This window comes from Equus przewalskii, chromosome 22 (assembly GCF_037783145.1).
Source record: "Equus przewalskii isolate Varuska chromosome 22, EquPr2, whole genome shotgun sequence".
NCBI lineage: Eukaryota > Metazoa > Chordata > Mammalia > Perissodactyla > Equidae > Equus > Equus przewalskii.
Window position 1 is genome coordinate 17633287 of NC_091852.1, and position 12990 is coordinate 17646276.

The 12990-nt window shown below is 40.8% G+C and overlaps 1 protein-coding gene across 4 annotated transcripts in view; it reads left to right on the plus strand.

The window, feature by feature from the left end:
• Positions 1–12990, plus strand: part of CEMIP2 (cell migration inducing hyaluronidase 2) — a 71723-nt gene that overhangs the window by 54599 nt on the left and 4134 nt on the right. For all 4 annotated transcript variants that reach the window (XM_008513566.2, XM_008513565.2, XM_070590681.1 and 1 more), the window contains 4 exons: positions 2807–2989; positions 5246–5465; positions 8175–8273; positions 11647–11801. In XM_008513566.2, the coding sequence (XP_008511788.1) occupies positions 2807–2989; positions 5246–5465; positions 8175–8273; positions 11647–11801 (657 nt within the window). The remainder of the gene's footprint in view (positions 1–2806; positions 2990–5245; positions 5466–8174; positions 8274–11646; positions 11802–12990) is intronic.

Consider the following 12990-nt stretch of genomic DNA (forward strand, 5'->3'; position numbering starts at 1 on the left):
TGTTATTTCAAATAGTTGAGCGAGTGGTAATTTAGTGGAGAAAAATAATAACATATCTACTTTGTAGCAAGGAAAGAATGCCAGTTTCATATACTTCCCTCCTCTTGTATGGAGGCTGTATATTTTATGTTGATGGAATTAAGAGATTATGCAAATTGAATGCTGTCATTTTAAAAGCACTTATTTTTCTCTATGGTCAAGGTATTGTGTGCAGAAAGCCATTTAACAGTACGTTTTAATACAGTCTGTTGAATAGTTTAATTCCCCATTGCTGGGTTGGGAAGAAGTTTTATCTGGTGTTCTGAGTTCTTGGCTACTTGGCAAATGATAAGATTTTTGAGGCCAAGTTTAGACTTGACAGGAGAGAGTGGTGTGATTGATTAGGAATGTCTGCTGTGGGCAAGAGATGGAAGAGTTGTGGCATGAATGCTAGGTATTTACAGCCCCTGCCTGAAACCATCTTTCTGTTCCTTCTTGATTTCTCTGTTGTCTGTCCTTGTAGCACTTTCAATCAAAGACTCTGTTTTTACATTAATTTATTCAAACATTTACTGTGTGGCAGTTCATATAATGATGAATGAGAAAAATACTTTCCCTCTAGGAGTTCACAGTATACAGAGAGAAAAAACTCAAGTAATCAGTAAACTCAAGTAAATTGAAAAGGCTTGTTCACCTGACTGATCATAAAGCTCTGACTTGTCAGAATGATCTTAAAGCACCCAATTGAAACTAACGGATGTGGACATAAGACATGTAGGAATTCAGCTTTAAGTAGGTCACTTCCAAGGATGGGTGAAGATCATGGTGGCTGATGCCCTTATTCTGTGAGAGTTAGGCCTTCAGCACATGCTCTAAACTGAACCATTGCTGTTTTCCTATTACACTTGCTGCTGCTTCTCTGTGCCCTTGCTGGAGAGTCATACCCCCATTTACTAAGTCAACCAAGACAAAAATCCTAAAAGTCCAAAAATCAAGGACTCATCCTTGACTCTTCCTTTTCGCTCATCTCTCCATCCGCTCAGTGATCAAACCCTGCTGGTTCTATCTCCTTAATGTTGTTCACATCTCTCCGCTTCTTTCCACCCCCACCTCTTGTGACTGAGTTCAGGCCATCACCCTCTCTTGGCTGGATCCCTGCAGCAGCCTCCTACTCGGTCTCCCCGCTTCCAATTCTTAGTCCACGTTGTGTCCAGGGTGAGGTTTTTAAAAGCCCCATCCTGTATTATCACTCTCATCAGTGAGCTGCAGAGAAGTCAGTGAAAGAAGCAAATGATTGTCAGAGAGGCCCAAGGAGAACTGTCCAAGAATGAGCAGTAATCCCAAAAGGTACATCTGGCAGGTTACGAATCTGGGACGAGATAGTACAATCAGATGGTATGCAGGGTTCCATAGGTCCCACATGTGACCTTTGAGCAAATACTGAGCAAGTAAAAACGTTTTAAAGTGAAAAGAAGCTGAGCCCAGAAGTTTCAAAGATTCACATGGGCTTGAAGTTCAGTCAAACTTTCCTTGTTTAATTAGTTTAGAAGTTTGTAAAAATTACATCATGGGCAGAGGCAAGAGGAAGAGATGAACAATTTTTTTTTCCAAATTTAATAATTATTATAGAGAGGTCATAGATTGTGTCATAGTGCCGCTTCTGAAAATAACACTTTAGAAGTTATAAAAGCTGTACTTATTCATTAAACAAAATAAGGAAAATACAGAAAAACATAAAGAAAATTGAAATAACCTGTAAGTATCCTAATCAAAGTGAGGCACTATAAATATTTATATAGTATTCTCTCTCCCCACTCTCAAATGTTTTCTGAGCATATAGATACACAAAATCTATTTAACTACTCCCTCCCCTGTGAACATTTAGGTTGTTTTTCTTCTGCCCCTCCACCCCTTTTTTGCAATTATAAATGATACTGTGTAGAACATCTTTTCTTACCCATTTTTGGTCTGCGTTTCTAACTATTCTTTAGTGGAATTACTGGATGAAACCTCTGAACAATTTTAGGGCCTTGTTACATAGTGCTTAAAAATTCTTTAGAATGATTAAAAAGTTCTGGAACTGGATGGTGGTGTTGCACAACCTTATGAATGCACTTAATGCCACTGACCAGTAGTGTTACAAATGGCTAAAGTGGCAAATTTTTTGTTATGTATATTTTTACCACAATTAGAAAAATGCCCAAAAAAGCAAATGATAAGAAAGGGAAAATACTTTTAATGTTTTCCAATAAGTATTTTATACGTAAGGACATTAGGTAAGAAAAAACACTATGGGAATTTGGTAATGTTCATCAAAAGCTTGAAAAATACATATGCCTTTATAACTAGCAGTTTTACCACTAGGTATTTATCCTAATGTAGTAATGAAAGATAAAAATAAATTTATGAAACAAGAAATTCTTTGGAAAGATTTTACCAGTGTCCACTTCCATGATCAGGCTATTGTGTTTCTTCCATCTTAGTAGAGACCCATACCCAACCACCTCGCTTAATTTTATTATCTGCTTGTAGTGTCTAAGTACATTTTACCCAACTTCTATTCTCATTCCCTGAAGTCCTGTGAAACCAAGAAATTTTTGTAAGCCATATTATTGTTGTAAGTATATTGACGAAGAGAAGTTTGCGTAACCTAAAAAGGTAGATGATTTGTTAATATGTCAGAGTTCAAGACTTCCGTTATTAGTGGCTCAATATATAGCAGAAATTGAAAGAGGAGAAAATCCTGGCTAAAATTTACATATGCTGTAATACTCAAAATTTATTGGCTCAAATGTGACTTCACTTTTTTATTGTCTCTCCTTTGTAGGAATGACTGGATTCGGGTTGGCCTCTGCTATCCATCCAACACAAGTTTTCAGGTTACCTTTGGATTTTTTCAGCGGCACAATGGCTCATTATCCAAAATGGAAGAATATGAGCCTGTGCATTCACTGGCAGAGTTGCAGAAGAAGCAGTCTGAGAGGAAATTCTATTTTGACTCTGGCACGGGGTAATTCGGCACAACTAGTGAATGAGAATTATTGCTATTTTTCTTTAATGGTGAAATTACTAGTTCTTCAGCATAGCTAAGAATAGGCTGTGATGTGACGGCTGTTTAGAAAAGCAGCTGATGTGGGGAATTCTCTGCTCATCACTATTAGAGGTTTGGAGGAGAACTAGAATGACTCGTAATTATAGTTGGCAGTAGGAATTGAGTGAAGATGTTTGCCATGTACCTATTAAGGCAATTTAGATGGAGAAATTATCCTTGTCAGTGAAGAACCAGTAGGCCCAATCAAAAATTTAAAAATATTTTCCATAACAACTCTTAAGATGATTATTTATATAATGTAGTTCATATTTCAGTGGAAGCTCATTTCTCTCTTCCTTTAAGGCTATCTCTCAAGTTGACCTTGAATTTTTAAAACTCACTGTATAACCATGGCATATTTGCTCTCAACTTTCTCTAGGCTGCATCTTTCCACTTTTTAATTCTAATCCTGTTCAGCTGGGGTCCTGTTGGCCTTGTCTGCTTTTATCCAGTTACAGTCTCTCAGCCTTTGGGTTATGGTAGGCTCGATCTCCTGTACTCTTCCAGCAAGTAGCATGCTCCTTCAATATCCATTCCTTAAGCTGACATTCCTACTAGATTTCGTAGTCGAGGTACTGTAGAGATACTGATGTAGGTAAGACGCATTTCTTCTGTGAATTCGCAGTCTGTTGAAGGATGTGGGCATGTAAAGCAAGTAATTAGAAAGCAAAAGGTTTAAATGCTATAGGTCCCATAGTGGGATATTCCGTGTGCCTTTGGAGGTAACCCAGAAGTTCAGCCTAGGGTGACCAGAGACATCCCCAGAGGGTGACATTGGGGCTAACTCTTGAGGAATGAGTAGAAGGAAACGGAAAAAGAGATGGGTGAGGTATCCCAAGAACAGTCTAAATAGAAATGCATGGAGGCATGGCAGAACGTGGCATGGCATGTCTGGGAAAGACGGAAGGTCAGCCTCAGGAGAAGGGTGGCAAGTGTAATTGGGAGAATGAGGTTTGAGGTTCAGTCAAGTGCCTTGTTAGCCTTTGAATACGGTGCAACTCATTTGCCCTCCAGGGCACCTCCAGTAGCAGGTGTGATCAGCTTAAATCTTTTCTTATCATATTTCTAATTAGACTTAACCTACTTGGACTTTTATTCTATAAATGACAGAACTTCCACGTTACCAGTTGATTTTCCACAAAAATAAATGGAACACCCAAATTTGTAAGGACAATCTGGTGATCACAAATTAATGATTAAATGTATAACAAGATGGGAAATATTTCTTCGTTTGGATGGTTCTAGAATCCCTCAGCCTTTGAGGTTCTAGTTCTTTTTAATTCTATTCATTTTGATGATTTTAATTATATATCAAAAGGCCCATGCCTAATCAGGTTCCAGTTATTCCTTATGTATAAATGGTAAAATTATTGGATATTGGAACAATACTGATTTTTTCCTCATAATTGCAACTGTGCATGGTTCATTGACCTCATATGAAAATGTGAATTCTTGATCTCCAGTAATCAATCACATTTGATCAAGTCCTTTAGAATCTTGACTTCCTTGGTTTAGGAGGACTAGGTTTGCTGACAGATGTTGGACTGCTGCCTGGAAGTGACTTTTCCATTCATCTTGGCAGTAGGAGGATAGCAGAGTGGGTGGGACTGTTCATTTCACTTGATTTTTGGCCAAAGTACAGACAGAAAGACCCCCGGCCCATCTGCTCTTAGTAAACATCACAGGAATTGATTTGAGACCATGTCTTGGCCTTAGCCAAACAAATCACAGTTGCTGTTTTTATTGGTCCATTTCTGTGCCTTAAACCAAAATGATTTATAAACCAAAAAAAATAAATAAATAATTAAAAAAACACACTAATTCTAAACTCAATACAAGTGTAAAGTTTTCCAAGGAATTTTTCAGCCAAGCCAAATTCCATCCTCCCAAATTACCTATTGAACTAATTCACACCAGAAATCAACTTTGCTATCTTGTGGAACGACTGAATCAGGTTACCAAAATATTTTCTGAAGCAGTATTGCGTTTCACTTAGGGCCCTAGTTGGGTAGAAAGGAAAGAGAAACAACTTTATTAGTTTTGTAATTTATTTTTCTTTTAAGAAGTTACTTTATTGGAGAAATGTCTCTTTGGGCCATGTGTCAATTTGAGGAATTTTTCTAAGTTTTTGAGAGTCAGTCTAACTCCCAGTGGATTGGCTTCTGTTTTATGCAGGTTGCTGTTTTTGTATCTCAAAGCCAAAAGCCACAGGATTGGCCACAGTTACTGTTCATCTCAGGGATGCGAACGAGTCAAGATCCAGGCAACAACAGACTCAAAAGCCATCAGTAACTGCATGGCCAAAGCGTATCCCCAGTATTACAAGAAGCCATCAGCGCTCAAGCGGATGCCATCCATGCTCACGGGACTCTGTCAAGGCTGTGGAACCCAGCAGGTAAACAAGGAAGAAAAGTGGGCTATAGCCAGGGAGGAAAAATCAAAAGATATCTTTGCAATAAGTACATTTTTCTTTGAAACTTCTGTTTTGCCAATTTATAAGTATTGTATGCTCTTCTCCTGAATTTCGGCCCATTCTAGAATGTGATGCTCATAAGAAGCACACCAGTCCAAATTTGTAATAAAAATACCTTCCCCCTGTGATTCGTCAGTTTACCCTGGTTGATTGTGGAGTTGTTGGTTGTGGTCTTTTCTGTCTCAGCTGTGATTCTGTTACAATGTTGCTATTGGGTTTACATGTCAGTGATGTCGTGACATGCTGTGTTTTATTGGCAGTGTGAAACTTCTCTACAGAAAATGCAGCTCAGATGGAAGTGGTTTCCTTTTTTTAAGGTGGAAAGCCACTCTTAATTTTGAATATGCGCTATGTTGTTTGCCTGTAATTAAAAGTACAAACAGACCTTGGCTACAAGTGAAATGCTTCTCTTGATAGATTCTTAATTAGATGGTCATCTTCTGGATCATGAGAAAACATGGCAATGAAAGTAAATCCAAAAAATTGAGTGTGGGGTTTCCAAAGGAAGTCAGACTGATTCCAAGTGAAAAAGAAGTGTAGAGTTAATACTGCCCTAATTAACATTTAACCTTTATGCTAACAAATATGGGTCAAGGGAAATGGTTCTCAAAGTATGGTCCCTGGACCAGCAGCATCAGCATCACCTGGGAACTTGTGAGAAATTCGAATTCTTGGGCCCACTCCAGACCTGTTGAATCAGAAACCCCAGGAGTGGGGCCCAGCCATCTGTGGTTTAACAAGCCCCACAAGTGATTCTGACATATGTTCACATTTGAGATACACTGGGCTAGAGGAGGTCTTGTTTTTTTGGTTTTTTTTGCTGAGGAAGATTTGCCCTAAACTAACATCTGCGGCCAGTCTTCCTCTATTTTTCTGTATGTGGGTTGCTGCCACAGCCTGGCCGCTGATGAGTGGTGTAGGTCCAAACCTGGGCCGCTGAAGCGGAACATGCTGAACTTAACCACTAGGCCACCAGCCAGCCCCTAGAGGACGTTTTCTTTAGAAGCTAGAGTTACCACAGAAATGCATACTGCCTATTAATATGGAGAAAAACCTCTAAATATTTCTTTTCATTTCTTATCATTCTAAGTGACTTGAAAAAACAGAAATTCTTCTTCCACTGTACAAATATTTCATTTCTAATTTTTCTTGTTTCTGTTCATTGAGGGCAGTAAGAGCAGGAAGAGAAAGATGGATGTATGCTTCCTGTCATGGTATAGGATAAGTAGTTTTTCAATGGCTGCTCACTCTCATGGTCTTGGTTTCTCATACCCATGAGCCACCCCTGTTCTCTAGTTCGACTAAAACCAACCAGCAAACAAACTGGGTACATGAAGAGTTTACAGGTCCTTGCCTGTAAGGTTTTGACTGTTAAAGTGACATTTTTAGATAATCTTTGTGGGGAAGTAAATTCTCCAGCCTAATTCTCGAGCCGAATTTGCGAAGAAAGTCCTTCATTACTGAAAAGGCTTTATATAATTTATAATAACAATTCTAATAACCATTGTAATTCATGAAAAGTAATTGAATCATCACTGGAAATATTCTAGGCCTATCTTGTTAAATGGCTCCATGCATGGATGTTTAGCGTTCTTTATTTGTACTGGAAACGTTGATTAGAGTTCATTTTTTGAAAATGTACTGATTACTGACTTTGCGCAGATGCAAATATTTGAAGCATCTGGGAGGAGCATTTTTACATGGAGATTTGAGGGGAAATTTTGTTTGGAATATCAAACACAAACACATGTATGTGAGGAGTAAGTAGGAAAATGCACATGAATTTTTGACCCAAAATCTGAGACTGCAGAAAAAGCGTACGGCTCCTGAATGCTTAGTGTCCCGCTCATTTTCTGTTGTGGTGAAGTTGCTGCCATCGATTTCTAAGGGCTCAGACTTTAAGTGCTAAATTGTGTGAGAATTAAGAGTGCTTTTGAGTGAGAAGAGAGCCCTTAGGAAGGAGGGAGGAAGGGGAATTTGGAGACAGAGTGATCTGGAGGAGTAGAACGAAACAGGGAAGGGCATTCTTGGGGAGGGAACAGCATCTGCAAAGGCAGAGTGGCAGGAAGGCAGAGTGTGGGAAAGTGAGGAAACTGCCCTCCCTGCTGACTGTGATAAAACAGTGGGAGAGCGGGGCTTGAATATCAGGTGTGGCTCAATTTATGGGACCATTTGCAGGTCGGGCAGAGGAATTTAGACCTGGTGATGCACAAGGTACTGAAAGTTTTTAGACAGGCTAGTTCTCATCAGCTATCATTCTTTCCTCAGTCCTGGAGTGACTTCGTGCTAATTCAGGATAACTGGCCTAAAAAGGACCTTTGAAAAGATCTGTGACTGTTTGTGCATGAAATGTTTACAAAGATTCAAATATAAAGCGCATTTATTTAGCCATTTGTAGAATTTATTTTATTAACAAGGTTACAGGTATCGACAACTAATTGTTCCAGAAAATGGGAAACATACGCTTCTCACCTTAAGCCTATATCAAAAGGTGGAATGCCAGCTTATGAAAAAGTGTAAAAGTTTAGGGAAAAAAGCACCAGCTGGCTTTGGTATAATTGAGTTTCTTTTGAGGGCGCCTTTTGGAGGAAGATGCGGTTGACGTAGGTGTGGGACTTCTTCCCTGTCTAGGTGGTGTTCACTAGTGATCCTCATGAGAGCTACCTCCCCGTGCAGTTCCAGTCCCCCAGCAAAGCGGAGCTGCAGCGCGGAGCCCCATCTGTGATCTCTGTGAGTACCATCTGGCGTGGTCACAGCTTTGGCTTCTGGCTTTTTCGTTTCATCCTGGTGACATGAATTATCTCTGGCAACAGTCACTTATTTGCAATCACATTTTGATTGTTGGGGGTGAGCAATGCAATAGAGGTATAAATACCTCCTAAATGTTTGCGTTTTTAAATAAATTATTTATTGACTTTTTTGGTGAGGAAGATTGTCACTGAGCTGACATCTGTGCCCATCTTCCTCTATTTTATGTGGGACGCTGCCACAGCATGGCTTGATGAGTGGTGCATGTCTGCACTCGGGATCCAAATCTGTGACCCCCGGGCTGCCAAAGCAGAACATGCAAACTTAACTACTGTGCCACCAGGCCAACCCCTAAATAAATTATTTTTATTAAAAATTTTTTTTTCCTCAGTAGATTGTGTTTACTGATTACTTGTAGGTCAATGTTAAAATTTGTTCACACTACTTTTCACTCATTAATAGCATTACAGGTGACCTAGATTCTGTAGGAAAAAAGGCATCTTTGGCCAAAAAATAATTGCCATAGGCAATCAATACATAGAAAACTGTGTTTAACCATGGTTGTTGAAGCTTACAAGAACCTCCCCAGTTATTTAAGATATAGGAAATGAAGGTTTTTAAATCTCTTTGGCCTTTATTTTGAGGTTGCCAGGCCCTCATTTCTTTCAGATGAGGAAAGTGAGGATGCAAATGTCTTTTCTAGATGGATTAATGGAGGAACAGAACTGAGTCTCAGCGTCAACACTAGAATTTGCGTTTAGAGCCAGGCTAGCCAGTGGTGAGCAGCTCTTGGCATGTGGCTTTTCCAGAACTAGGTTGACCTGAGTGCCACCACATAACATGCTCTTTGGGTAGCAGGGGTCTAGCCATCCTACTGATACCCAGCCAGGGACTGAGCCTGGTGTCTTATGTGCTCTCTAAGAGCTCAGCTTTTTTTTTTTTTTTTTTTTTTTTTTTGAGGAAGATTAGCCCTGAGCTAACTACTGCCAATCCTCCTCTTTTTGCTGAGGAAGACTGGCCCTGAGCTAACATCCATGCCCATCTTCCTCTACTTTATATATGGGACGCCTACCACAGCATGGCGTGCCAAGCGGTGCCATGTCTGCACCCAGGATTTGAACCAGTGAACCCCGGGCCGCTGAGAAGCAGAATGTGCAAACTTAACCGCTGCACCACCGGGCTGGCCCTGAGCTCAGCTTTTTTAAGTGGTGGGCAACACAATCACAGATACACATATATGTAGACAAAATTAAATCTTACTCTTTTTTTTCTTTCTCAACTTTTTTACTGTATTAAAATACGTAGAACATAAAATCGCCATCTTAGCCATTTTTAAGTGTGTAGTTCAGTGGCATGAAGTCCATTCATATTGTTGTGCAGTCATCTCCACTCTCCAGCTTGAGAACTTAAATTTGACTTTTTTAGCAACTCTGCATTAGGAATATCCCTACTTGGGGGGGGGGCAGTGAAATGCGAGTTATTAATTGTTTCAGTTGAGTAAGGTTCATAAGCTCTCACGCTCTGCTTGCTCTGTCGTCCACGATAATGTATCGTGCACTTAAAATTGTTGAGAGGCTGGGTCTCATGATGTGTTCTTACCACAGTAAAAAAAAATTAAAAATAAAGAGAATATCCCTGCTTAAATGTAGCTCAAAGATTTCTCCAGCATTTATTTATAGCTATTGCCCTCTGGTAACAAACGTTCAATTTGCAGTGTGTTCACAATGTGATTTTATTGGCATGAAATTGGTTAACTCAGCATCTTCATGCGGTCAGCTGCCTGAAGAGCCCGGTCCCAGGCTGCCAGCTAGGTATCTGATGGGAGTCGGTTGCATAAGGGAAGCAGGTGGGTGCTGAGTGCTCCCTGCTCTGCTAGCTCACTAGATAATTAAAGGAGACATTGTTTTGCCCAAGAAATCTCAGGCAGCCTTGCCCCAGGGTCTGATGACATTGTTAGACTCTATTGCTGCAGGTTGGGTACTTGGGACCCTAGAAAAGTCATAGAATACCGTGTTTTGTCATATTTACCTCCAATATTTTCTCATGCTTTACCTTTGCTTGGACCTGGCAATGCTTTAGTTTTTATGGAAACTTTTGTATTTCCTTTAAGCAACAGGTTTTGGGGGGGTACTTTTCAAGAGGACAGTTTGAGGGTGTTGAGGATCATTGCATATTTAAATATTCAGATTTTTAAAAATAAGAGAATCACTGTTTTTTTGGTGAGGAAGATTGGCCCTGAGCTAACACCTCTGCCAATCGTCCCCTATTTCGTATGGGGGAGGCTGCCACAGCATGGCTTGGTGAGTGGTGTGTTAAGTCGTCCCAGGATCCAAACCTGCCAACTCTGGGCCACGGAAGTAGAGTGTGTGAACTTAACTACCACACCACCAGGCTGGCCCCCGAGAGAATCACTTTTAGTCTTTCCAGATATAAGATGGCACTTTACCTCCAGGCCTTCTAGAATTATTCTCTCTATTAGAGCAGTTTAAACATAGCTTAAAAAGTCCTTTTTATTTCTGTGAGATCAGTAGTGATTAGATATAAAATTTAATTTCCCCAAGCAAGGAAAGTAGCACTGAGAGCATTTCTCCTTTGTTAGCTTTTAGTGTAGTTTATAATTTTACACATTTTAAACAGAAACAGCACCTATGGCTTAAATTCATGTTGAATCATATTTCAGTCCAGTAAGGTTTTTTTCCTTCCTTTTTGGCTGAGGATTTAATGATATTTGGATGTGTCTGGAGTTCATTTTTCTTGAAAAGGTCTCAAACCATTAACTTAAAGAGGACGGCTGGAACTTTCACTTCGCAGTAATTGGACAAAATATAGTAATACCTTGTGGCTTAAATCCTGGTAAAATTACCACTTTTCCATTTTGACTTAAAAGGAGAGATGTATCTGGAACACAGGAGACGAGGCAACCTGGCAATTCTGATATTCCAAACCTAAATCCTAATGGGGGTATAGGTGGCTTGAGGCATGGTATATATATTTTTTCACAACCAATGTGATAATAAGTGAGCTGTCTGAGCTGCAGTGTAGAGGCTGCCACTGATGGCAGAGAAAGCTTTGACCCCGATGAGAGAGCAGTGAAAGTCTTGAACCCAGAGTCCCCCTGCTCAGCTGAGTGCAGTCACCGTGGCTTCCTCAGAGCCTTCCAGTCAGTAAAGACCAGTCGAGGCAAAGTCTCTGAGAACACAGGCACGACTTCAAATGTCGGTGGAGGGAGAGGAAATAGAATATGCAGTTTGAATCCTGCATGGGTTTGGAAGATGAAGAGAAGGGGCTGGAAAGATGAGTCGTCCTGGAAGTACTGAAATGGTGGTGACCGCAGAAGACATTTTTGTATTCTCAGGTCAACGGCACCGACTTTACCTTGCGCAGCGCGGGTGTCCTCCTCCTCATCGTGGACGCTTGCGGCGTTCCCTTCCGGTTGACGGAGAAAAAGATTTTCTCTCTTGCTGATGTCAGTCGCATGGAAGAGTATTTAAAAGCAGGCATCCCTCCAAGGTAGGTGGAGCTTGCTCTGCAGGAGAGACAAGCCATCTTAAAGGTGACATTTGGCCAACTCTGAACTTTGGTTTGTCAGCCTGCCTTGTACTCTGCTGGCATTTAGGACTCTTGAAAGGTGTTCATTCCTTCCATATCGCAGGTTGATGCCTGGGTGGTCTAAGCTGCTTATTGTTGGTAAGCGAGAGCTTGGATGTTAGAAGAGTTTGCAGATGGTTAGAAGGCTCTTAGATAAGGCAGAGAAAAGCTTAATACTTAGGAGCATTACTGTCCCACTTTTTAGTATTAAGTTGATCTACATTGCACCCAACTTAGAAAGCTCGTTACCGTTTTAAAGCAATTTTATAGATGATTTTACTTTTGCAGCCACCTGTCCCACTGAGGAACCCTCAGACAGCCTTGTGCTCTGACACTGGCATATGGAGCATTCACCTGGGTCACTTGGAAGTGACGGAAAAGGAGTAAATTGATTTTCTTTTTTAAAAAAATTGGCACCTGAGCTAACATGTGTTGCCAATCTTCTTTTTTTTTTATTCTTCTCCCCAAAGCCCCCCAGTACATAGTTGTATATTCTAGTTGTGAGTGCCTCTGGTTGTGCTGTGTGGGAGGCCACCTCAGCATGGCTTGATGAATGGTGCTATGTCCATGCCCAGGATCTGAATTGGTGAAACCCTGGGCTGCTGAAGTGGAGTGCTCAAACTTAACCACTCGGCCATGGGCCCCGCCCCAGGAGTAAACCAGTTTTTAAGTGGAAAAGTATGTGGTTTCTTGCTCTCTTTTTATTTTTGGTGAGGAGGATTGGCCCTGAGCTAACATCTGCTGCCAATCCTCCTCTTTTTGCTGAGGAAGCTTGGCCCTGAGCTAACATCTGGGCCCGTCTTCCTCTATTTTATATGTGGGATACCTACCACAGCATGGCTTCACAAGTGGTGCATCGGTCTGCACCTGGGATCTGAACTGGCGAACCCTGGGCTGCTGAAGTGGAGCACGCCAACTTAACTCCCTACACCACTGGGTGGCCCCTGGTTTCTCTTTTAAGAGCCCTTGTCTGATTAGTTTTTCTTTGTTAGTCTCTGAAGAAAGGTGCACAGGAGAGAAACCTTTCTTTTTTAGCGTTGGTCAGACCCTGCTTGGAGGCAAGGAGATGAATTCAGGCTCCTTTCCACCCCTTCAGCTTTGTTGCAGATAT